The sequence below is a fragment of the Scyliorhinus torazame genome, chromosome 2, assembly GCF_047496885.1.
Source record: "Scyliorhinus torazame isolate Kashiwa2021f chromosome 2, sScyTor2.1, whole genome shotgun sequence".
Lineage (NCBI taxonomy): Eukaryota > Metazoa > Chordata > Chondrichthyes > Carcharhiniformes > Scyliorhinidae > Scyliorhinus > Scyliorhinus torazame.
Window position 1 is genome coordinate 190,971,435 of NC_092708.1, and position 26,344 is coordinate 190,997,778.

Consider the following 26,344-nt stretch of genomic DNA (forward strand, 5'->3'; position numbering starts at 1 on the left):
CATTGTTTTGTTTGGCCAAAAAATTTGAATAAAATATAGTTTAAAAAAAAACAGTGTGATCAAGAGGACGGGATACAGCCATGCTGCAAAGGACCATGGGAATTATGGCCAACCCAGGACTCCGACACCCTCAGAGCTTGTGTGTGTAGTTGCAACCCAGATAGCGAGACGCGATCGAAACCCCCAGTTCGTTTGCATTCTAATAGCCCATTTCCCCAGAACAAAAGAACTGTACTCAGGAAACCGATACAGATGCAGACTAACCGGCGCCACTCCCTTTGCTAAGGAAGCCCAAACAGCCAAGGTGAATGACCACTCAGGACACGCCCAGCCAGCAAGGCACCCGCCCCTTTATTGGTCAAAATCGAAGGCAGTGATCAAAGCCTGTCGAGTTATTGGGTCCAAAGCTAAGGACTGCCCCAAAGAGCACGAAATCCCAGAGGGATAAAAAGAGACACAGCCATGTGTTCGGTCTCTCTTGGCCCCGGCCTACGCCTAAAACCAAGTGTAGCATTACGACCAGAAGACAAGTTCAAGACCAACGATCGCTACCAGACAGATGAGCCCAGCAGAAACAAAGCCACTTCTTCTACCCAGCCACGCAAGATCTGGACAAAGGCCTTGTTCATCTGCAAAGAGCCGGTTGCCCTGAAGTTAAGTACAGGTTATTGTAGTTGTTAGGTGTAGTTTAACTTGTGGTGTTTTATGTTGCATGTCAAAGTAATCCTTGCGTATAAATAAACCATCTTTGAACTTGAACTGACAAACTGGTTGTTTGGTCTTTGATCGATGTCCGGTAAAGCCTTGTGGTGTTATCATTTAATACCTGGCGACTCTGAAAAGCAATATCATCATTAATAACTCTCATATCAGTATCCAGTTAAAATGAGCAGCAATATGTGCTGGGCTCCTTCGTCATTGTATGTTGTTTATCTGTCCGCTGTCATTCACCTTTATTCAATGCTGATTATGAGCAACCACACTGAACAGATTGTTAAGCATTCCATCTATTTTTATTGTGTTTAAAAATTGGATCACATTTCTGATTGAAATCCTGAGCTGGGAGATTCAGAGGGTCTTTCAATGGAGGTTAGTCTGTGAAGGGCGGCTGTGAAAGGCTCTGGGAGACGGCTTGCGAACATCACTCAGGTTTACTGGCCAAGAGACAAAAATATTTGAGACTGAATTCCACAATGGTCTCACTCGACCCTCCAAGTGCGTTTATAAACCTAGAGAGAAAATTAATCAATGTTTAATCTACAGAATCAAACGTATAGAAAGCAATATAGAATCATAGAATTTACAGTGCTGAAGGAGGCCATTCAGCCCATCGAATCTGCACCGGCCCTTGGAAAGAGCACCCACTTAAGCCCACACTTCCACCCTATCCCTGTAACCCAGTAACCCCACCTAACCTTTTTGGATACTAAGGAATATTTAGCATGGCCAATCCGCCTAACCTGCACATCTTTGGACTGTGAGAGGAGACCGGAACACCCGGAGGAAACCCATCCAGACACGGGGAGAATGTGCAGACTCCGCACAGACAGTGACCCAAGCCGGGAATCGAACCTGGGACCCTGGAGCTGTGGAGCAACTGGGCTAACCACTGTGCTACCGTGCTGCCCCTAAGCCCCTAGTCGCCATATTCTGACTAGGAAAGGGGCAGCACGGTAGCACAGTGGCTCAATGTGACTCTGTACTGAAGTGCAGCCTATCGAATAGACAATAAATTGACTGGATCACAGCATCACACAACAGGAAGGGGACCATTCAACCCATCAAACATTTGAATGAATAAATAGGAAGGAAAATGTTTCCAATGGCGGAAGGGTCAGTGGTTCAAAAAGGCAGCTCACCACCGCCTTCTCAAGGGCAATTAGGGAGGGGCAGTAAATGTTGGTCTGATCAGTGAAACCCACATCCTGTGAATGAATAACCTTTTAAAAAAAAGCCTGTTCAGTTGCATTGTAAATTGTACAACTCTCACTATAAACTCTTAATACATTTGTGATTTAGTGTAAGAAATTCTACCTGGTTACAGGATCCAAGGTGACATTTGAGAGTAGAGAAGCTGGACATTTTTATATTCATGCACAGGGTGTGGACAGCACTCGCAAGGCCAGCGTTTATTGCCCATTCCTAATTGCCCTTTAGAAGGTGGCGGTGAGCCGCCTTCTTGAACCGCTGCCGTCTCTATGGTGTAGGTACATCCACAGTGCTGTTAGGGAGGGAGTTCCAGGATTCTGACTCAGCGGCAGTGAAGGAACGGCCAATATATTTCCAAGTCAGGATGGTGAGTGACTCGGAGGGGGACCTCCAGGTGGTGGTGTTCCCAGGTATCTGCTGCTCTTGTCCTTCCAGGTGGACATGGGTTTGTAAATTGACGGTTCAGTCAAGGTGAAGGTTTGGGGAATGAAATCTGTCAAAACTGAAGATATTACAGCTGATCAAAGGAGGTTTTGCTGTGGAACATACTTTGTAACAGAGGAAAGGAAAGTTTAAAAAGCAGATGTTCAAAAAATACTTCAGAATTTAACATGGGTTGGCCTTTAAGTGTAATTATTATCGGTCTCATTTTATGTCTAATGTCTCTAAAATTCAATAAGTGCCTCTGAAATTTACTATCTTGTATCTTCATTATCAGTTATCTGTATATAATTTGCCAGATTACCTATTTGATCAAACTCATCTGTCAGTCCCCAGAATTTAACTGTCTGCTCATCTGACCAGTTCCTTCAGCCTTTCCGAATCTGAGTCATTCACATGAATTAGGGGCGTGAGGGGGTCTCCAAACATTGACCCTGTGGGCCAGCCTCTGGGAGTCACTGGGAGCCCTAGCTAATCTCATATTATGGTCCAATTAAACATTAGGAGACAGATCGGCAGAAAGGGTGTGGTTTTCATAGAGTTTTATACCTTTGTTCAATTTTGTCCAGTGAGGCTTTAGCATTTTCCGGATCATTCTTCAGGTAGATTTGATGTATACCGACTGATTTCACAAATCCCCTGAGCCATGAGACAGGTTTTTTGAACTTGATGTAGATGTCTTCAGCTCTGTGTTAAAGAAGATGTTGTTAATGTAGGAACAAAACACTAATGTTGCACTGTCATGACACTCTTGGCTTGTGTGTGGTCAATTCAAGCCCCACTGGACCTGGAGTCGCAGCACAGGGGAAATAAGATTTTGTGCGCGATCTATCGGCCCCATCGCTCCGGACCCGGGACGCGGCGAAGCTGGTAAATCTCACTCAAGGCCTCTTGTGTGAGATGTACTTGGCTCATCACGCCTTGCACGATCTAACGAGATCTCACAATCTCGATCTCGTCCTCACTGGACGTGATCCAGTTTTGCATATTCAAGTGAGCAGTTAGTGTCACTTGTATGGCTCTATGCAGGATCTACCCTGTGCTTGGGACATAATAGCCTCGCCTCGGAGATCCTGAGCAAGTGGTGTTTGGCATTGTTTCCACAAACATGGACCAAGTGTACCAACACTTGGGGAGGTCTTACAGGCTTTCGAGGGCCTCTGGATAGTCGGGCTCTGGGTAGGGTGGAACCCTGGCACCTCCGATTCCACCCTGGTACTGCCGATCCGGCACCTTTGCAGTGACACACGGGCATTCTGGCTGTGTCACCTGGGTGCCACCCTAGCAATGTCACAGTGCCCAGGTGGCACTGCCAGGCTGTCAGGGGCACTGCCAGGGTGCCAGTACCAAGGTGCCCAGGTGGCAATGTTCCCATGTGGGTGCCCTGCCTGTATGAGGTGGGGTGTGTGGAGCTCAATGAGCCCCTAATTGGTGATCTGAGTCTTTGGGGGGGTCTGGGATCCATGGTGAGGGAGTCGCGAGATAGGGGCGCCATTTAAAAATGCTCCCGCCCCTCCCGATCTCTCCCTGCATGGAGCGGAGATCGTTAGTTCGGGAAATGGGAGTAATCCTAGCACCGGGAAATACCCGGCTAAACGCACCCGACACGGGACTCTTTTTCATTTCCGTTAAATCAAGCCCTTTAATTAAAAAAACCAAAGTCCTTGGTTGAGTCCAATAAACTGCAGCCACCAGGTTTGTAATTTTAACACAAGTAATCTTCTATTATGTACAGTATTATAATTAAACAGACAGAACATGTAAATGGCTATCGACTACCCCCTTGCCAATCCCCTTCCCTTTCTAACTTCCCCCACACACAAAGAAACAACACAGAGGAGAAAGGGTGGTGGAAACGGAAAGAAAGTAATAACAAAAATAAAAGGATCTTTTATTAAATATTTTTAATTCTCCTTTTTCACATTTTCTCCCAAATTTACACTAAACAATAAACAATAATCAGGAATGAATGCAATGTTAATCCCCATGTCAATAACAACGATCCCATTATTCCACCAAACCCCAATCATTAGCCACATGTTAACATAAACAAATGACAAAAAGGAATCAGGAATCACCCATCGTCACCATTAACACACACAGCCCCCCTCCCCCCAACCCTCCCAGCCCCCCCACTAATGTTCGATGTAATCCAATTCTCAAAAGTGCAGAATGAATAACGCCCATGGATTGTAGAAATCCTCCATCGTTCCCCTCAGTTCAAATTTGACCTATTCAAGTGTTAAGAATTCCAACAGGTCCCCCCGCCACGCCAGGGCACAGGGTGGAGAGGTTGCTCTCCATCCCAACAGGATCCGCCTTTGGGCGATCAACGAGGCGAAGGTTACCACACCTGCCTCCGCGCCCGTTTCCAACCCCGGCTAGTCCGACACCCCGAATATGGCCTCCCGAGGACCCGGGTCCAGTTTCACGTGCACCACTTTCGAGATTACCCTAAACACCTCCTTCAAGTAATCCTCCAGTTTTGGACAGGACCAAAACATATGAACCCCCCCCCCCCCCCCCCCCCCCCGCAACATTCACACACATCTTCTACCTCCTCAAAGAGCTGGCTCATCCCCACCATTGTAAGGTGTGCTCTATACACCGTCTTCAGCTCTATCAGCCCCAACCTTACACAGAGGTGGAGGCGTTCACCCTCTGGAGCATCTCACACCAGAACCCCTCCTCCATACCCTCTCCCAACTCTTCCTCCCACTTTGCCTTGATCCCTTCTAGTGGCACCTTCTCCTCCTCCAAAATAGCCCAGTAAACTGCTGATACTACCCTCTTCTCCAGTCCCCCTGCCGTCAGCACCTCCCCCAGCAATGTGGAAGCCGGCTGTACTGGGAAGCTCTGTATCTCCTTTCTGGCAAAGTCTCAAACCTGCATGTATCTAAATATTTCCCCCTGCTCCAGCCCATACTTCGCTCCTAGCTCCTTCAGTCCCGCAAAACGACCCCCAAGAAACAAATCGTTTAGTGGTCCTCGTTCCTTTCTCCTCCCATCTCCGAACATTTCCGTCCCACTTCCCTGGCTCAAATCTATGGTTCACCCGAATTGGTATTTCGCTTGACCCTGCCCCAAACCCGAAGTGCTGTCGAAACTGCCTCCAAATTCTCAATGAAGCTATTACTACTGAACTCCCTGAGTATCTCCCCGGGGCCGTCGGGAGCGGCACTGTTGCTAGCACCTTCAATCCCAACCCCCTACCCAAACTCTCCTCCATTCTGACCCACTGGGAAACAACCCCGCTGACCCAGCTCCGCACCTTCTCCACATTCGCCGCCCAGTAATAATACTTCAGGTTCAGAAGACCCAAACCCCCTGCCTGCCTTCGTCTCTGCAGTAGCACCTTTTTAATTCTGGTCACATTCCCTCCCCATATGAACGAGGTAATCATTCCTTCAATCTCTCTAAAAAATGCCTTTGGCAGGAAAATCGTCAGGCATTGGAAAATAAACAGGAATCGCGGCAGCACATTCATTTTAACCGCCTGTACCCGACCCGCCAGTGACAGAGGGAGACCATCCCACCTTGCCGGATCAGCTTTCACCCTCCCCACCAAACTAGAAATGTTGTACCTACGGAACCGCCCCCCCTCCCCCCAATCTCTAGGAACCTGCACCCCAGCTATCTAAAGTGAATCCCTGCATTACGGAATGGCAGCCCCCCCACCCCTGCCCCCACCCCCGGCCGAGACACCACAAAAATTCACTCTTGCCTAGATTTAATTTGCACCCCGAGAAAGACCCAAACACCCAAAGCAGCTCCAGTATTCCCCCTATTGACTGTCATGGGAATGTCACTTCAAGAAATGTTTGTCTGCTCAAGTGGCTGCAGTGATGTCAGAATGTGGGTGGAGCTGAGCTCTGGCTCTGCTTTTTGGTTTTGCTTTGAGGAAAAGCTTGGGTGTGTCTGTATTTAGTTTCGTTGGAGTGTTGGAGCTGCAGCCAGCCAAAGAAGGTGTAATTTTGATCTCTCTGCCATATATCTCTAGACCATTTGGTGAATTCAGAGTGACTGCTCTCAGTAGAGAATTTAAACCTGATGTGTTTCTGTAAAAAGGGTTCTTTTTGTCTTATGGATGTTGCAAGGAAAGATTAAGAGTTATTCAGAGAGTACTGTATTCTTTGGGGGATGTATTGGTGTTGATAGTTGTTAAGATGTTTACTGTGGGTTTATAAAGTGTTAACTGGTTTCATAAATAAACATTGTTTTAATTTAAAAGTACTGTAGATTTCTGGTGCATCACACCTGCAGAATAGGCCCGTGCGTTTCCCCATAACCACTTTCAAAGTTGTGGGTCAGGTAAACTCCATGATACACTTTGGGGTTCTCTAAACCCTGGTCCATAACATGACACACTTGGTTCCGTCACGTATAATAACAAGTCATGGGCATATAAGGACACCCTATGCTCTTTCCCCCCCACCCCCGCACTATCCCTTTCCATACCCCAAATTTCTTAACATGATGGCCAATGGCTCAATCGCGAGTACAAACAGCAGGGGGGACATAGGACATCTCTGCCGAGTCCCACGATGGAGTGGAAAGTATTCTGAGCTGATGTTTTTTGTGCGGACACTGGCCCTCGGTTCCTTATATAATAGCTTTACCCAGTCCACAAATCTTGGTCCAATCCCAAACCGCTCTAGAACTGCCATCAAGTACCCCCATTCTAACCTGTCAAACGCTTTCTTGGTGTCCAATGCCACAACCATCTGTTTCCTCCCCCTCCGTCGGCACCATAACCACATTCAATACCCTCCTAATGCTTGAAAAAAGCTGCCTCCCTCTCACAAATCCCGTCTGATCTTCACCTATCACCTTCGGGAGGCACTCCTCTAGCCTACCTGCCAGTACCTTCGCCAACATCTTTGCGCCCACGTTTAAAAGTGATATGGGCCTATACGGCCCACACTCCCTCGGATCCTTATCTTTCTTAAGTAACAGGGAAATCGATGCCTGCCTCAAAGTTTGTTGTAACACCCCCTTTCCTATTGCCTGCTCAAACATCCCCACCATCAGCAGTACCAGCTTATTTTTTTATTTTTTATAATATTCCACCGGAAACCCATCCGGCCCTGCCACCTTCCCCGACTGCATCCTCCCAATCGCATCGTTTATCTCCTGCTCCACTATCGCTCCTTCTAATGTAGCCCTGTCCCCCTCCCCTAACCTCAGGTACTCCAGCCCATCTAGAAATTCCTGCATCTCCCGGTCTCCCCCTGATGGCTCTGACCTGTACACCATCTCACAGAATTCCTTTAAGACCTTGTTGATCTGATCTGGAGCTACCACCAACTTCCCTGCCCTGTCCCGCACCTGGACAATTTCCCTTGCTGCAGCCTCCCTATGGAGCTGACCCACCAACTGCCCCCCTTGCTCGCCTCAATTGACGTACCGCCTTCCTGGTTGATAGTCGATCAAAGCTCGCCTGGAGTTCCTTCCTCTTTTCCAACTGTGCTGGGTCCCTATCTTCTGCATACCTCTTGTCCAACTCCAGCAACTCATCTATTACCCTCTGACGTTCCAACCTCTCCTCTTTGGCTAGCCTAGCCTTGAACATGATCACCTCACCCCTCACCACCGGCTTCAAAGCCTCCCAGACAATCGCCTTCGCACCTCATCCGCGCAGTTAAAACCTACATATTCCTCGACTCCTTTTTCACTTTTGTCACAGAACCCTCGGTCCCCCAACAGTCCCACATCTAACCTCCACCCTGGTCACTGAACCATCCCCTTCCCCAGTATCCACCCAATGCGGAGTATGATCTGATATTACAATTGACGAGTACTCCGACCCTTTAACCCCAGCCAGCAGCGCCTTCCCCACCATGAACAAGTCAATCCGCGAGTACAGCTTATGGACCGCTGAGAAAAACGCGTACTCCCGCTCCCTCGCATGCAGAGACCTCCAAGGGTCCACCCCTCCCATTTCCACCATTAGCCCAGCCAGCGCCTTCGCCCCCACCTGACGGGACCAGCGAGTGCAGCCGTGACCTGTCCAATTTTGGCTCCTGCACCAAGTTACAGACCCCCCCACACTACAGTTTGTTTGTGTCCAAGTCCGGCATGGCCCCACACACCTTCTTCACGAATCCCACATCGTCCCAATTGGGACCATACACACTTACCAGCGCCACTAACCTCCCCTCCAGCGCCCCTGTCACAATCACATGCCTACCCCCCTGATCTGCAACCACCTTCTCCATCTGGAACCGTACTCTTTTGCTGACCATTACCGCTATCCCTCGAGCTCTTCCGTCAAATCCAGAGTGAAACACCTGACTAACCCAGCCCTTTTCAAGTCTCACTTGGTCTTCCGCCCTCAGGTGAGTCTCCTGTAGCATTGCTACATCGGCCTTCAAAATTTTAAGATGCACAAGCACCCTTGACCTCTTGACTGGGCCTCCCAGCCCCCTTACGTTCCACGTGGCTATCCTAACTGGGGGTCTCTCACTCTCCTCCCCCCTCTTATCCACCATCATCTTACCACTGGGCCCTGCCCCATGAGCCTGACCCGTCCCTTTCCATTATTAACATCGAACCCCCTCGCCCCCTCCCAGAAACTCCCCCTGCATTTCCCCTTGAAAAAATCTCACCCAGTATCGATCCTCCCCCCACCTCCCACTTGCTCGCCTCGTAGGCCCATCAAAACCTGCTAACCAGGCTCCAATGTCCGCAGCCCTCCTCTCACCTCACCTCCGTTCACTAGCCGACTTTAGTTAGCTAGTGCGGGTGGTCCCCCTCTCCCCCAAAGGGCACACTGTCCCCTCCCACCCAGTCCCAGAAGGAAAAGAAAAACAATCTAACCCATGCAATTCAATGAAGCAACATACCCTGCGCTGTAATGTTCTATGTTCTATGTTCTATATAACCGTTACAACAACAAAAAAAAGAGGAGCAAAAATGCCAATCAAACCAAACAGAAACTTAAACTCGATAACAATGTGAAGTCAAGTAAGTTACAATACAGGTCAGTGAAAAGAAAGTTACAACATTTATACATTTTCCAGCTCCCCAATCACAGTCCATGATCTCTCTTCCAGCTCCAGTCTTCACTTCTATCCCAAGCCTTCTGCCTTCATGAACGCCTCAGTCGTCTCCACCGTTTCAAAATAAAAATCTGTGGTATTTCTGGAAGCAGATAATTATTGCTCTCGGTGGGTCATTTACTTTGGGTTTCTGCCTTAACGACTGATGTGCTCTGTCCAGTTCATATCGGGAGGGGTCTTCACCCTCCCCCATCAACTCCGCCAGCCTCTCAGCAAAGTACTCAGTTGGCCTGGAGCCCTCTGCCCCTTCAGGCAAGCCCACAATTCTCAGATTTTGCCACCTCGAGTGGTTCTCCAAGTCCTCGAGCTTTGCTCGGAGTCCTCTGTTGACCTCCACCAGCCTCTGTAGTGTGGTATTATAGGTATTACGGTACCTGATAGGCTAAAGCACCATTGGTGGAAACTGTATGCTTTCTATTGGCTCGAGTATATAATAGCTCCACCCTGATAGGCGGGGTATAAGAACCCATGCCGCCCCAGCAGCCCTCATTCTGTACCTGAGCTGCTGGGGGAAACATCTAGCTTATTAAAGCCTTCAGTTGGACTACAGCCTCGCTTTAGTGGTCATTGATCGTACATCAATTTAATAAGCTAGAATTTTAAGAAGAAAGGATGGAGCTCCGAATCAAACCGGAGTGTCTGCAACTTAGTCTGCGAACTCAGCGGCAATCTTCAAGCACCGGCTGGTGTGTTTAAAAGGGTATCTCGAGACGTCCAAAAACGCACCCACGGGAGAGCAGAAACTGCACGTCCTGCACTCAAGGGTGAGCCCGGAGATTTACACCCTCATCGAGGCAGCGGAAGACTTCGATGCAGCAATAGAGCTGCTAAAAAGACACTATATTCGCCCGGTAAACCAGGTCTACGCCTGGCACCTGCTTGCAACAAGGCGACAAACCCCTGAGGAATCGCTGGAGGAATTCTACCGCGCACTCCTGGTGCTGGGAAGAAGCTGCGGCTGCCCGCAAGTTTCGGCGAGCGAACACACAGAACTCTTAGTCCGGGTCGCTTTCGTGGCTGGTATGCTTTCGTCACAAATTCGCCAGCGCCTGTTAGAGAAGGACACCCTGGGTCTCAGGGAGGCACGGGCCCTTGCATGCTCCCTGGACGTGGCCTCCAGGAACGCCCGCGCCTACGTTCCCGACCGCGCGGCAGCCCACTGAGCTGCGTGGAACCCCGCCGCGGCCGACCCTGAGACTTCCCCCGTTCCCCCACAAGGCGGCCTGGCAACCCCGAGGGGCCCCGCTGCTACCTTTGCGGGCAGGCCAAGCACCCTCGCCAGCGCTGCCCGGCCCGCGCATCCACCTGCAAGGGATGCGGCAAAAAGGGCCATTTCGTGGGGGTATGTCAGGCCCGAGCGGTGGCCACAGTCTCCAGCGGCAAATGCGGACCGCAACCACAAACATTTCCACGGGCCCCGTGCAGCCAGCGGTCGCTGCCACCTCCATATCCCAGGGCCACGTGCGGACCCCGGGCGCCGCCATCTTGTTCCGCGGACGCCACATTGGAGGGATGGGCGCCGCCATTTTGTGCACCCCCGGCATGTGCGACCAATGGGAGATGCCATCTTGGATGAACCCCCAGGACCCCAGCTCGGCCGACCACACACTGCACAAACAGAACTCTCAACTACTGCGATTGGCCTCGGTGACTCTGGATCAGTCTCAACCACTACGATGACTGTTTTCATCAACGGGCATGCCACGTCCTGCCTAATCGACTCTGGGAGCACGGAGAGCTTCATACACCCCGACACGATAAGGCGTTGTTCCCTCCTCATCCACCCTGTTAATCAAAAAATCTCACTGGCCTCCGGTTCCCACTCAGTGGAGATAAAGGGGTTTTGTTTAGTAAACCTCACAGTCCAGAGAAGGGAGTTCAAAAATTTCCATCTCTTCGTCCTTCCCCACCTCTGCGCGGCTACACTCCTGGGTTTAGACTTCCAGTGTAACCTTCAAAGTCTGACCTTCCAATTCGGCGGCCCTATACCCCCCCCCTTACTGTCTACGGCCTCGCGACCCTTGAGGTCGACCCGCCTTCCCTGTTTGCGAACCTCACCCCGGATTGCAAACCCGGCGCCACCAGGAGCAGACGCTACAGTGCCCAGGATCGGATCTTTATTAGGTCAGAGGTCCAAAGGCTACTGAGGGAAGGGGTCATTGAAGCCAGTAACAGCCCCTGGAGAGCTCAAGTAGTGGTGGTAAAGATCGGGGAGAAGCATAGGATGGTCATCGACTACAGTCAGACCATCAACAGGTTTACGCAGCTGGACGCGGACCCTCTCCCCCGCATATCCGAACTGGTAAACAGGATCGCACATTATAAGGTCTTCTCCACAGTGGATCTCAAGTCCGCCTACCACCAGCTCCCCATCCGCACTAGTGACCGCAGATACACTGCCTTCGAGGCAGACGGGCGGCTCTATCACTTCTTAAGGGTTCCCTTTGGTGTCACCAACGGGGTCTCGGTCTTCCAGCGGAGATGGACCGAATGGTTGACCGGTACGGTTTACGGGCAACATTCCCGTATCTCGATAATGTCACCATCTGCGGCCACGACCAGCAGGACCACGACACCAACCTCCGAAAATTTCTCCAGACCGCGAAAATCGTTAACCTAACATACAATAAGGATAAATGCGTATTTAGCACCGACCGTCTAGCCATTCTCGGCTACGTACTGCGAAATGGAGTTATAGGCCCCGACCCTGAACGCATGCGCCCCCTTATGGAGTTGCCCCTCCCTCACTGCTCCAAGGCCTTGAAACGCTGCCTAGGGTTTTTTAGCTACTACGCACAGTGGTTCCCCAACTATGCAGACAAGGCCCGTCCCCTGATCCAATCCACAGCTTTTCTCCTGTCAATAGAGGCCCGCCAGGCCTTCAGCCGCATCAAAGCAGTAATTGCAAAGGCCGCGATGCACGCCATCGACGAGTCCCTCCCCTTCCAGGTCGAGAGCGATGCGTCCGCGTAGCTCTGGCGGCCACCCTCAACCAAGTGGGCAGACCCGTGGCCTTCTTCTCACGTACCCTCCATGCTTCCGAAATCCACCACTCCTCAATCGAAAAAGGAGGCCCAGGCCATAGTAGAAGCTGTGGAACATTGGAGGCATTACCTGGCCGGCAGGGGGTTCACTCTCCTCACGGACCAATGGTCGGTTGCTTTCATGGTCGATAATGCACAGCGGGGCAAGATAAAAAACGGCAAGATCTTGTGGTGGAGGATTGAACTCTCCACCTACAACTACGAGATCTTGCATCGTCCCGGGAAGCTAAATGAGCCTCCTGACGCCCTGTCCCGTGGCACATGTGCCACTGCACAAGTGGACCGCCTCCGAGCCCTCCACGAGGACCTCTGCCACCCGGGGGTCACTCGCTTTTTCCATTTCGTCAAGATCCGCAACCTGCCCTACTCCATCGAGGCGGTCAGGACTGCCACCAGGGACTGCCAAATCTGCGCGGAGTGCAAACCGCACTTCTACCGGCCAGAGAGAGCGCACCTGATAAAGGCTTCCCGTCCCTTTGAACACCTCAGCATGGAGGTGTTCAAAGGCCCCCTCCCTCCACCGACCGCAACACGTACTTCCTGAACACGATTGACGCGTAATCCCGGTTCCAATTTGCCATCCCCTGCCCAGACATGACCGCCACCACCGTCATCAAGGCCCTCCATAGCATCTTTGCACTGTTCGGGTTCCCTGCTTATATACACAGTGATAGGGGGTCCTCCTTTATGAGCGACGAACTGCATCAATTCCTGGTCAGCAAGGGCATTGCCTCGAGCAGGACGACCAGTTACAACCCCCGGGCTAACGGACAGGTAGAGAGGGAGAACGGAACGGTCTGGAAGACCGTCCTACTGGCCCTACGGTCCAGGAACCTCCCAGACTCCCACTGACAAGACGTCCTCCCGGATGCCCTCCACTCCATCCGGTCACTACTCTGTACGACCACCAATCAGACACCTCACAAACGTCTCCTTGTCTTCCCTTGGAAGTCCTCCTCTGGGACCTCGCTCCCGACCTGGCTGGCAGCACCCTGACCCATCCTGCTCCGAAAACACGTGCGGGCGCACAAGTCGGACCCATTGGTCGAGAGGGTCCATCTGCTCCATGCTGGCCCCCAGTACGCCTACGTGGCGTACACCGACGGCCGGCAAGATACGGTCTCCCTACGGGACCGGGTGCCCACCGGAACACCACGCACATCCCAACCACCAGTCCCACCCTCCCCTCCACCGCAGCACCTTACAGGAGGGTCGGTCCTTCCGCCGCCCCCGTCTATGCTCCCCCACCCACCGACGCCCCCCGCAGGCGCTCCCTCCCCAGGTCAGCCGTTTTCCCCACCAGCGCCGTCTAGGGGTGATGAAGCTGCCATGGAGATCGAAGCCATACTCCCGGAGTCACAGACGCCCGAGCCTCCACCGGAGTCACCACCGAGGCTCCGACGATCACAGAGGATGACCAGCGCCCCCGATCGACTGATTGCTTCATTTTAATCTGTAAATATAAACCATCAAATGTACATAGCTACCAGACTTGCAAATAGTTACTAAACACTGTACGGAGGTATTACGGTACCTCCGTAACTAATTACACCATTTTGTTATGTTTTGTAGTTTCTGGCCACCACCCCTGGCCATCTTGCCATCTTGTCAGAGATTTTACTGCTCCTCTCCTTTGGCGGCGAACCAGCGTTTCCTCCCTTCTTCACAGCTGTTTTTGGCATCCCTTAACCACTTAGTATTTTTCTCCTTTCTTCAATCTCGAGATAAATAAATAATAAAATTAATTTAATTTTTTTTAAAAATTATAATAAAACATTTTTTAAAAATTTGTGCTGGATTCAGGCCTCGCCCCAGGCCACGCTCCTCCCCCGCTGCTTGCTTCGGGCTCAATGCCCCTGCTCCTCCGGTCACAGGGGTCCCCACCGGCTCCAAACCGGCCCGACCCGGCGCCCATCCCTCAGGCCCCAACGGCTGAAGAAATCGCGACTGGCGAAACCACAGGGAAACTCCCGGAAAACGGCGAAATGCCGGCAGGAGCCCCTCTCCAGAGCGACCGCTCCACTTGCGCGCATCACCGGAAGCCCATCATTGCTGAGTTAATGTTAAATATAATAATATTTCCCACTCAGGATCCAGGTGAGAGAATAAACTTGTGGTTTCATTTTGATGGGTGTTGGTGAACATTGCTGTGTTCATTATATATTTACCTCTCTTTGTCAGGGAAAGTGATTGCATCAAATATTTCTTGGTATTCATTCCAAACCATTTTATGTCCTTTATTTTCATAGGGCTTTAACAGTGCGAACATCTGTCAATGAAAAATACAAGAGAAAGAATGACCACATTGGATCATAGGCCTAATGGATATTACATTAACTCTGTGTTCAAACACGTTCAAAGTAAACTCTCATCAAAAATAATTCCTTCATTGGAAACTCAGGATACAGCTCCTGTGAAAGCAACTCCCACTGGACCACTGCCCTGTCAACACTGCAAAAGCAGAGTCACCTCCCCGTGGCCTGGGCAGCCTCTCGGTGGTCAAGAGGTGGTTCACAGCTTTGCTGGATTCCAGATGTAACCTCTCCTCCGAACAATAATAAGTGATTTTTAAATAAATGGGAAACCTGGCCAGTTTTGCTGAACAGCAGAAAGCCAAATGGAGCCAAATGTTAAGCATGAGCGCGGTTACTTTAAAAATTCCTCTCACTTTTGCTCGGGTTGCCAACTGTGAGGAAATGAATTCCTGGAGGTTTCATCACATGACTTGCCCCCACGCTCCAGCCATTTATTGACCAATACATCCACCCCAGTGAAATACGCCTTCCTGCACCGATTGGAAAGCAAAGCGACTTGTTACCCAATTGGACAATGCTTGACGATCAGCTAAACAGTCTTTCTTTCTCCCCTCCTTTTCAACAGTTTTATATTGGGGAAAGAGAAAATTGCAAACCAAAGCAATCTTTCTTTAATGTCACAATGATTTTTTTCCAGGGTCGAACACAGCAGTGTCCTGGAGATTGAGCTTCAATTCCTGGAGATTCCAGGCCAACCCTGGAGGGTTGGCAACCATAACAACTGCTGCTAAATGTAATGTAGGGATGGGGGTCATTGGGAGGTGTGCTTGTGGTAATGGTACTGTATGTTATTTGCCTTGAAAACTGTGTTGCTTTTTTGTCTTGGAGCAAATATGAATTCTTGAAATTCATTGGCATGACATTTGGTTGGTCTGAACAAAGTGTTTGTAGTCTTGCCATTGTTTTGGACTATGCTGTTACATTGTCCTTTATGTCATGTTATGTTACTTTTCTGTGCAGACATGTACCATGCTGTACAGGTTGTTGTTTCATTGTTGTTGTTTGTGTTTTCGTTTTTGTTGTTGTTGTGCTCAATAACTGTTCCTTGCGGAAACTTTGAGTCATTCTCAAAGCTATTAGTATCAGTGTCCTTTGTGGTATCTGATGTTTCATTGGTTTTGGTGACGTCAGTCATTTCTGGTTGATTTTCTTCATCTTTGATCTCTTGTAGGTTGTCAGGAGTAGATCAGGTTTAATTCCTTCAGTCTCACTGGACTCATGAGTAGTTTTACTTTGATTATTGAATGCTTCTGTATAGTCGAGCTGAGATCTGTTAGTCTCGCTGTAGACTTGCACATCTTGTATGCGAATTGTGATCTCTGTGTCACTGTTCTTGCTGTCGATTAAATGAGCAGGGTGGTCTATCATAGTCTTCTTCTGGTTGCTCAAATAAGGTGGATAGATCTTCATAGACTTCTTCATGCATGGTTGTCGTTCTGGAGTCTTTACTTGCTTCCATTCTGGAGTCTGTCAACGATCTCTCTGTGGGGGCTTCCATCGTTCTCTCTGTGGATTCTTTCATCGCTCTGTGTGTGGAGTCGTGCAGCATTCGCTCTGTGGAGACGATCAGCGCTCTCTCAATGGAGTTGGTCAGTACTCTCTGTGTGGAGTCATTTTCAACCTTGTTGCTGATGCTATGATCATCATATCCAAATAACTTAGCTATGTCCAAGAAATAATCATCTTCTTTGATTTCGGAGTTGTTATTGTGTTCTTCACTTTTTATCCTGAAAACTGCTTGTTCCACGGTGTTGCGAAAGTTATTTTCAACTGTTTGTTGAAGTTTAGGCATTGTCGTGCCTTTCGAGGTAAAAACATTTGGGTTTTGTAGGTTTAAAACTGTTTTTTACAATTTTGGGGCAGTTTCCCTTTAAGTGAGCGTGTTCTGAGTCTTCTGACGTCATGATGTTTGTGACGTAATGTGTAGGCATTGATTGCGCAAATGCAAATAGGTTTTCGTCCAGAGTGCACTCTTTTTGCAACTGCGCATGCGCAGTTTCTCGCGCATGCACAGAACGGAATTTTGCAGTTTGCGTCTTTTCTGGATGTGCGCATGTGCGTACTGGTCTTGCTCAAGATGGATGCCATTCCAAATGTGCTTCTGTATCAAGTACGATGCTGCCTCTCCCTCGTGGCAAGTTTTTGCGCCATTTTCTCAAATGTTATATTCTAAGTATTCATTATACTGATTCTTTGATTGTTCATGATAGAAACTATTTTCCATTGTTGTTTTTAGTGTTAAATCGTTTTGCCTTAAAAGTTCTTGCCTTAAGCTTTCACCTCTTATTCCAAAAACTATCTGATCACGAATCTTAGAATCACGCAGCATTAAAAAATTGCAGGAGGTTGAGAGAAGTTCAGATCTGTTATAAAGTCATTCACTAGTTCGCCAACTTTTTGAACTCACTTGTTAAATCTTAATCTTTCTAAGATTTCATTAGTTAGACGCAGCGTTTAAATCACTAGCTTCCAGATAGAGGTGAAATTGTTGTTTAAACAACTTCCAGTTTAAATTCAGATTACCAGTGGTCTTTAGATATCTTGGAACTTGCACTTGGTCCATCGATATTCTGTTTTTGTCAGGGATTCCGAAGTTGCGATGACTTCAGCAGTCGAATAGTTGAACACAATGTTATTTTTTTTGTTCAAATTTCTTTATTAATTTTTCTTAAAAGCCTAATTTATCCTGGAACCATGTTATATAGTTTTCAATTGCCTGTACTAGCATTACATATATTGATCATGTATATTGATATACAGAGATCACTACACAGGGGAACCTCCTGCCCTTCTTGAGAGTCTGCTTAGAGGTGCAGGAAAATAATTTCGCCCAGTTTGGGAGGAAAGCAGAGGTTAAAGTTTGTAGCTTACAGAGAAAATGAGTTCAGGAATCTGCAGGTTAGGGACTTTGCACGAAAGATCTGGTGCGTGTTCCCTACGTTGCTGGGATTGCCTGCTGGAGCGACTGCTGCTTACAGAGGTGGAAGGGGAGGGAAGAATTGGGGATATATACAAGTGGCTGGGGGGGGCAGGGAGGTGAGCGGGTGGTGAAGATCAAGGAGAAATGGGAAGTGGAGTTGAGAGGAGAGATTAATTGGGGAGTATGGAGCGAGGCATTGCGTAGGCTAAACGGGACCTCGTCTTGCGCAAGGATGAGTCTGATACAGTTTAAGGTGGTGCACAGGGTGCATATGACTTGGGTGAGAATGAGTGGGTTCTTTCAGGGGGTAGCAGATGAGTGTGAGAGGTGTGGGCAGGGGCCAGCGAATCACACGCACATGTTTTGGGGTTGTGAAAAATTGGGAAGATTCTGGGCGGGAGTGTTCGGGGCCTTAGCCAGGATAGTGGGGGAGGAGGTGGACCCGGACCCTTTGGTGGCGATATTTGGGGTTTTAGAAAAAGGGAATAAAATCTGTACAGACTGTATAGTTGATTGCTGGGAAGTATGTTTCCTGAAGTGTTTAGATGCTGGAACCTGTTTTGATACATATTGGTAATAAAATGCATTTTATTTTAATACAGAGGAAGTGAATGGAGTCTCACAGATTTAGGGAATTTGGAAACAATTCAGGAAGAGGTTATTATGAAGAGGTTATATAGCTTCAAAATGATTGACAGAGTAAAGTTACCCTAGGCCTGTATGTAAATAAACTGATAGCTGCGACTCCCATGGAGAGTTTGCAAGGCAAATCATTTTTTCTTCTTTTTAACATGTTTTTAATGCCGTACAATGAATATTTGGCAGGACATGCATACTTTGCACTGGGACACATATTAGAAGCTATGTTGCCATTGGAAACAGGTGCTGTGTTGAAATGTTTTGACTCTGAAATAGCCAAGGGAGCCACTCAGTTATATTCATGATGGAAGCTCCCATCACCTGCAGGAGGTGCTGTCTCAGAATGGAGTCATGCAACAACAATAGCAACAACTTGCATTTATACAGCACCGTCAATGCACTAAAACATCCCAAACTCTTCATGGGAGTATCGCATACAGACAAGGGTCAGGAGGAGGCCATTCAGCCCCTCGAGCCTGCCCCAGTTAATATGATCATGGCTGATCTGATGTAACCTCAAATCTGCATGCCTCCTACCCCTTGTCCCTTTGTACTTATCATGAAATTGTGAAAAGAATTGTAGAACTTTATATTAAGCATTAAAGTGGCCCTCAAACTCTGCATCCCTGGGAAATTAGTCTGATTGAGGAATACTTATTGCAGTTTTGGTGGGCATTTACCCTGTGCCCAACTGTCAAAGAGCAGCACGGTCGCACAGTGGTTAGCACCGTTGCTTCACAGCGCCAGGGGCCCAGGTTCAATTCTCGGCTTGGGTCGCTGTCTGTGTGGAAACTGCACATTCTCTGTGTCTGCGAGGGTTTCCTCCGGGCACTCCGGTTTCCTCCCACAAATCCCAAAAGACGTGCTGGTTAGGTGAACTGGTGAATTAGACATTCTGAATTCTCCCTCAGTGTAGCCATCTTGTATCTGAGTCAGGTGGTTGTGGATTCAGGCCCAGCTCCAGCCACTTGGGTGCAAAGGTCCAGCATTGACATTTCAGTTCAAAATTGAGGGAGTGCTGCCCCATTGGAGGCAGAGTCTTTCAGATGAGACGTTAAACGGAGGCCATCCATGTCTACAACTGCCTGGTGTTCGCGGAAGATGAGGACAAGACCAAGTACAAGAAGGTCCTTCTCAAACTCGAGCAACACTTCAGCATCGAGGTAAATGAGAGTTTCGAGAGGTGTCTCTTCCAGCAGCGCCTGCAGGGTAAGGATGAGCCCTTTCAATCTTTCCTTGCACACCTCCGTATCCTCGCGCAGTCCTGCGGCTACGACACCACCTCCGTTCAATGATTCGGGACCAGGGACTTCCGGGTGCGGCTATGCAGAGCTAAGTCGCATATTCGGCAGCTCCCGCTTGGAACGGACTTTTGGGCTCTTTTACAGGGCCCCCACGGCATTTGTTTGACATTTCCCGGTGTGGCAAGAAGACTGCAGCATTCCCCTGACACTGTCCCCCAGGAGTGTTGTGTCTTTTGTCTGCCAGACCCGGCAGAAACAGTAAAAGATTTGGCTTTGGCTGCAGGTTTAGACAAAAGCCTCTTCCAGCATGCAGGCTGGGGAAGGGCAAGCTTAAAGCTGCAATCTGACTTGACTCTATCAAAGGTGAATTCTAGCAGCAGAGGGAACAACTGTGAAAGGATCTACCAAGGCCATTGAAGAAGCAGGGACGAGGCTTCTGGTGGCGGCCACGGAGGAGTAGGTCGCGCATTCGGCAGCTCCATCTGGAACCGACTCTCAGACCTTTTTCAGGAGTTTCCATAGACTTTTTGGGGCAGACTGGTGAAGCAAACACTGCCAACTTCTATGAAATGGACCAGAAGTGTAACGGCCAAAGGAACGGCACTGGAGCAATGGGAGAAGCAAGGGAAAGAAAACAAAATGGCGGCGGCCAGGGACAAAGGGGAGCTGCACGAGTTCACCAAGCGCTGCTTCGAGGAGCAGCGCGAGGAGATGCGCAAAGAGATGTTGGCGCCTATGCTCTCGGCAATTGAAGGACTCGGGATCACGCAGAAGGCCCACGAAGCTAAGACCCAGGAGGTACAGAAAAGAGTCAGTCAGAACGAGGACGAGCTCGTGGGCCTGGCGGTGAGAATGGAGCAGAACGAGGCGCTACACAAGAGGTGGGCGGGAAGACTCGAAGACCTGGAGAACAGGTCGAGGAGAAAGAATCTGCGAATCCTGGGTCTCCCTAAGGGAGTGGAGGGGGCTGATGCCGGGGCATACGCGAGCACGATGCTCGAGGCGATGATGGGCACGAAGGCCCCTTCGAGGCCGCTGGAGTTGGACGGGGCACATAGGGTGCCTGCGAAGAAGTCCCAGGCAAATGAGCCGCCAAGGGCGATGGTGGTGAGGTTCCACCGGTTCACGGACAGAGAGTGGGTCCTGAGATGGGCCAAGAAGGAGCAGAGCAGTAAGTGGGACAATGCAGAGATCCGAATATACCCGGACTGGAGCACGGAGGTTGCAAAGCGGGGAGCGGGTTTCAACCGGGCCAAAGCGGCGTTGTACCGGAAAGAAGTGAAATTCGGAATGCTGCAGCCAGCGCGACTGTGGGTCACATACAAGGGCCAACACTTACTTCGAAACGCCTGAAGAGGCGTGGACCTTTGTACAAGCCGAAAAGTTGGACTCTAACTGAGGGTTTGTGAGGGTGGGGGGGATGTTTTGGGGTTTGATATGTGATGGTTGTTGTATATAGGGGGTCAATCACGCGCAGGAAATGTTACATGGGCTGGGGGAGAGAGACAAGGCCACGACAGGAGCTGCGCCAGAGGGGGCGGAGCGGGCTTTGGAAAGCGCGGGGTTTTTACCCGCGCGCGGGAAGAAAGGCGGGAAGGGGAACGAAGGAATGCATATGGATTGGGAGACTCCCACGCGGGGAGGTCAAAGGGATGGCGGGGGAAGCCGGGGTCTGCAGACGTCAGCTGACTTACGGGAGTGACATGGGGGGAGCAAAAAAGCTAGACAGGGGTCTAGCGGGGGGGAGGGGAGGGGGGAAGGGGGGGGAAAAGGGTTGCTGCTGCACTGGCCGAAAAGGAATGGGACACAGAAGAGGTGGTCGGGACGGGGGTCCCCCCGCTGGGGGACTGGAGGGTGAGGGAGGCGTGGACACGGGACTGGCCCAGAAAAGGAGATGGCTAGTCGGTGGGGTGGGGGGGGTGGGGGGGGGGGTGAGAGCCCCTCCAATCCGGCTGATAATGTGGAATGTGAGCAGCCTGAATGGGCCGGTGAAGAGGGCTCGAGTGTTCGCGCACTTAAAGGGACTGAAGGCGGACGTGGCCATGCTCCAAGAGACACATCTGAAGGTGGCGGACCAGGTCAGGCTAAGAAAGGGATGGGTAGGACAGGTATTCCACTCGGGACTGGACGCGAAGAATAGAGGGGTGCAATATTGGTGGGAAAGCGGGTGTCATTTGGGGCCAAGACTATTGTAGCGGACAATGGAGGACGATATGTAATGGTGAGCGGTAGGCTGCAAGGGACGTGGGTGGTGTTGGTAAATGTATACGCCCCGAACTGGGATGATGCTGGATTCATGAAGCGCATGTTGGGGCGCATTCCGGACCTGGAGATAGGAGGCCTGATAATGGGAGGGGACTTCAATACAGTGTTGGATCCAGCACTGGACGGCTCCAAATCAAGGACTGGAAAGAGGCCGGCGGCGGCCAAGGTACTTAGTGGGTGTATAGATCAGATGGAGGGAGTGGACCCATGGCGGTTTGCAAGGCCGCAGGCCAGGAAATTTTCTTTCTTCTCCCATGTACACAAAGCCTACTCCCGGATAGATTTCTTTGTTCTGGGTAGGGTGCTCATCCCGAGGGTGGAGGGGACGGAGTATTCGGCTATAGCCGTTTCGGACTATGCCCCGCACTGGGTGGAACTGGGGCTGGGAGAGGAGAGGGACCAACTCCCATTGTGGCTGGATGTGGGACTGCTGGCGGACGAGGTGGTGTGTGGGAAGGTGAGGGGGTGTATCGAAAGGTACTTGGAGGCCAACGACAACGGGGAGGTGCGGGTGGGGGTGGTATGTGAGGCGGTGATCAGGGGAGAGCTAATTTCCATTAGGGCTCATAGGGAGAAGACAGAGGGTATGGAAAGGGAGAAGTTAGTGGGGGAGATTTTGAGAGTGGACAGGAGATACGCAGCGGCCGCGGAGGAAAGATTACTTGGGGAAAGGTGACGGCTCCAGACGGAGTTTGACCTGTTGACCACAGGGAAGGCGGAGGCACAGTGGAGGAAAGCGCAGGGGGCGACCTACGAGTATGGGGAAAAGGCTAGTCGGATGCTGGCACACCAGCTCCGTAAGAGGATGGAAGCGAGGGAAGTAGGGGGAGTCAAAGATGGAAGGGGAGCCACGGTTCGGAGTGCGACGAAAATAAACAAGGTATTCAAGGCCTTTTATGAAGAGCTGTACAGATCCCAGCCCCCAGCGGGGGAAGAGGGGATGAGACGATTCCTAGATCAGCTGAGATTCCCGAGGGTGGAGGAGCAAGAGGTGGCTGGTTTGGGGGCACCAAATGGGTTGGAGGAGCTGAGCAAGTGTTTGGGGAGCATGCAGGCGGGAAAGGCCCCGGGACCGGACAGATTCCCGGTGGAGTTCTACAGGAAGTATGCAGACCTGTTGGCCCCGCTACTGGTGAGGACTTTTAATGAGGCAAGAGAGGAGGGGACCCTGCCCCCGACAATGTCGGAAGCGACAATTTCTTTGATCCTAAAGTGGGACAAGGACCCACTGCAATGTGGATCGTACAGGCCAATCTCGCTCCTCAATGTGGATGTAAAGTTGCTGGCAAAAGTGCTGGCCACGAGGATCGAGGACTGTGTCCCGGGGGTAATCCACGAGGACCAGACGGGATTTGTAAAGGGCAGGCAACTAAACACCAATGTGCGGCGGCTCTTAAACGTGATAATGATGACATCGGAGGAGGGAGAGGCGGAGATAGTGGCGGCTATGGATGCGGAGCAGGCCTTTGACCGAGTAGAGTGGGAGTACCTCTGGGAGGTGCTGCGTAGGTTTGGGTTCGGGGTAGGGTTCATCAATTGGGTTAAGCTCCTTTACAGAGCCCCGATGGCGAGTGTAGTGACGAACCGGCGGAGGTCGGAGTACTTTCGACTGTACCGAGGGACGAGGCAGGGGCGCCCCCTGTCCCCCATGTTGTTCGCATTGGCGATCGAACCATTGGCCATGTCATTGAGGGAGTCTAATAAATGGAGTGGGGTGGTCCGAGGGGGAGAAGAGCATCGGGTGTCGCTATATGCGGATGACCTGTTGCTGTACGTGGCGGATCCAATGGAGGGGATGGTGGAGGTCATGCAGACTCTAAGGGAGTTTGGGGAGTTTTCGGGCTATAAGCTCAATGTAGGGAAGAGTGAGCTCTTTGTATTACAGGCGGGGGACCAAGAAAGAGGGATAGGGGACCTACCGCTGAGGAGGGCGGAGGGGAGCTTTCGGTATCTGGGGATCCAGATAGCCAGGAGTTGGGGGACCCTACATAAACTGAATCTGACGAGGTTGGTGGAGCAAATGGAGGAGGATTTCAAAAGATGGGACATGTTACCGCTCTCGCTGGCGGGTAGAGTGCAGTCGGTCAAAATGGTGGTCCTTCCGAGGTTTCTGTTTGTGTTTCAGTGCCTTCCCATCGTGATCACTAAGGCCTTTTTTAAGAGAGTAGGCAGGAGTATTATGGGGTTTGTGTGGGCGAATAAGACCCCGAGAGTAAGGAGAGGGTTCCTTGAACGCAGTAGGGACCGAGGAGGGTTGGCGCTGCCAAATCTGGGGAGCTACTACTGGGCAGCAAATGTGGCGATGATCCGCAAGTGGGTTATGGAGGGAGAGGGGGCGGCATGGAAGAGGATGGAGATGACGTCCTGTAAAGGAACGAGCCTGGGGGCGTTGGTGACGGCACCGCTGCCACTCTCGTCGACAAAGTATACCACGAGCCCGGTGGTGGCGGCAACACTAAGGATCTGGGGCCAGTGGAGACGGCACCGGGGTGCAGTGGGAGCATCGGTGTGGTCCCCGATCAGGGGTAACCACCGGTTTGTCCCGGGGAAGATGGACGGGGGGTTCCAGAGCTGGCATCGGGCGGGGATTGGAAGAATGGGGGACCTGTTCATCGACGGGATGTTTGCGAGCCTCGGGGCACTGGAGGAGAAGTTCGAGTTACCCCTGGGAAATGTCTTTAGATATATGCAGGTGAGGGAATTCCCGTTGCTCCCGGCACAAGAAGTTCAAGATAGGGTGATCTCGGGTGTATGGGTCGGGGAGGGCAGGATGTCGGAAATACACCAAGAGATGAAAGAAGAGGGGGAAGCGCTGGTAGAAGATTTGAAGGGTAAATGGGAGGAGGAGCTGGGGGAGGAGATCGAGGAAGGTCTGTGGGCTGATGCCCTGGGTCGGGTTAATTCCTCTTCCTCATGTGCCAGGCTCAGCCTGATACAATTTAAGGTGGTCCACAGAGCGCACTTGACGGGGGCGAGGTTGAGTAGGTTCTTTGGGGTGGAGGACAGATGTGGAAGGTGCTCAGGGAGCCCGGCGAACCATGTCCATATGTTTTGGTCATGCCCGGCACTGGAGGGGTTCTGGAGAGGAGTGGCGGGAGCAATATCTCAGGTGGTGAAAGTCCGGGTCAAGCCAAGCTGGGGGCTAGCAATATTTGGAGTAGTGGATGAACCGGGAGTGCAGGAGGCGAAAGAGGCCGGCATTCTGGCCTTTGTCCCTAGTAGCCCGGAGAAGGATCTTGCTAATGTGGAAGGAGGCGAAGCCCCCCAGCCTGGAGGCCTGGATAAATGATATGGCAGGGTTTATCAAGTTGGAGAGGATTAAGTTTGCCTTGAGAGGGTCTGCGCAGGGGTTCTACAGGCGGTGGCAACCGTTCCTAGACTATCTCGCGGAGCGTTAGAGGAAGGTCGGTCAGCAGCAGCAGCAACCTTGGGTGGGGGGGTGGAGGGGACGTCCTGGGAGGGGGTGGGAGGGGGGGGGGAAGGGGGGACTGCCTGGGAGGGTGGATGAGCAAGCGATTACATGAAGGGTTGGGGAAACTGGCACGTACGGGTGAGGGCCAGTGTACAAAGCTGTGTAAATATATCATTTTGCCATGTATATATCTTGCTCTGCGCGATTTCTCGTTTTTCTTTGTTACGAGTGGTGGGGGGGTTGTTTGTAAGGGAGAAAAATTGTGTTGAAAACTTTAATAAATATATATTTGTTTTAAATGATTCGGGGCCAGATTGTTTTTGGGGTCACCTCGGGCGCCCTACGCCAGCAGCTCCTCAAAATTAAAGGCCTCACCCTAGCCTCTGCAATCGAAGCCCGTGTCCTTCATGAAAACGCGACCAGCCGCTACTCCCAATTTCAAGCGGCCGAATCGGCGCGGCAGGGGCCCTACGCGGCCGGATCGGCAAGGCAGGCGTCCTACGAGGCCAAACGTGAACAGGCGATCGAGTTCCTCCCGGCCCGCGGCCTGGACGAGGGCAGCCATTTTGCGCGCCAAAAAAGATGTTGATGCAGAGGGACGTGATGCGCAGGCGCGCTCGACACAAGACCGAACTGCGCATGTGCGGTGGCGCAACGAACGCCATGACGCACATTTAAAGCGGCAATGTCTGGCAAAAAAATGACAATGCCTCCGCTGTGGCAAGATGGGCCACAACGCTGCCTGCTGTCGAGCAGCTCAACCTGCCAACGCTCCCCAATTCCGACCACCTCGCAGGGACGTGCGGACCATTCAGCCTCCGTACTACGAGTCGTGTCCAGACGATATCCAAACCAGTGACACAGACGACCGGGACGCCTTCCGTGTTGCGGTCATTGATAGGAACCAGATGTCTCCAAGCAGGACCCACCAGCCGATGCCAGTGAACAGCGTCAATCCGGGTGATGAATGGTGTGCCACCCTAACGGTCAACCGATCACCGATAACATTCCGTCTGGACACTGGTGCCTCCGCCAACCTAATAGCATGGTCAGCCTTCTACGCCTTGAAGGTCA

The 26,344-nt window shown here is 51.0% G+C and overlaps 1 protein-coding gene across 1 annotated transcript in view; it reads right to left on the reverse strand.

Annotated features, from left to right (window-relative positions):
- Positions 1–991: 991 nt before the first annotated feature.
- LOC140394454 (putative methyltransferase DDB_G0268948) overlaps positions 992–26,344 on the reverse strand; it is a 69,551-nt gene continuing 44,198 nt past the window's right edge. The window contains exons 4-6 of the mRNA XM_072481736.1: positions 14,644–14,744; positions 2,920–3,057; positions 992–1,229 (exon numbers count right to left, since the gene is read on the reverse strand). Coding sequence (XP_072337837.1) covers positions 1,142–1,229; positions 2,920–3,057; positions 14,644–14,744 — 327 coding nt within the window. The 3' untranslated portion in view covers positions 992–1,141. The remainder of the gene's footprint in view (positions 1,230–2,919; positions 3,058–14,643; positions 14,745–26,344) is intronic.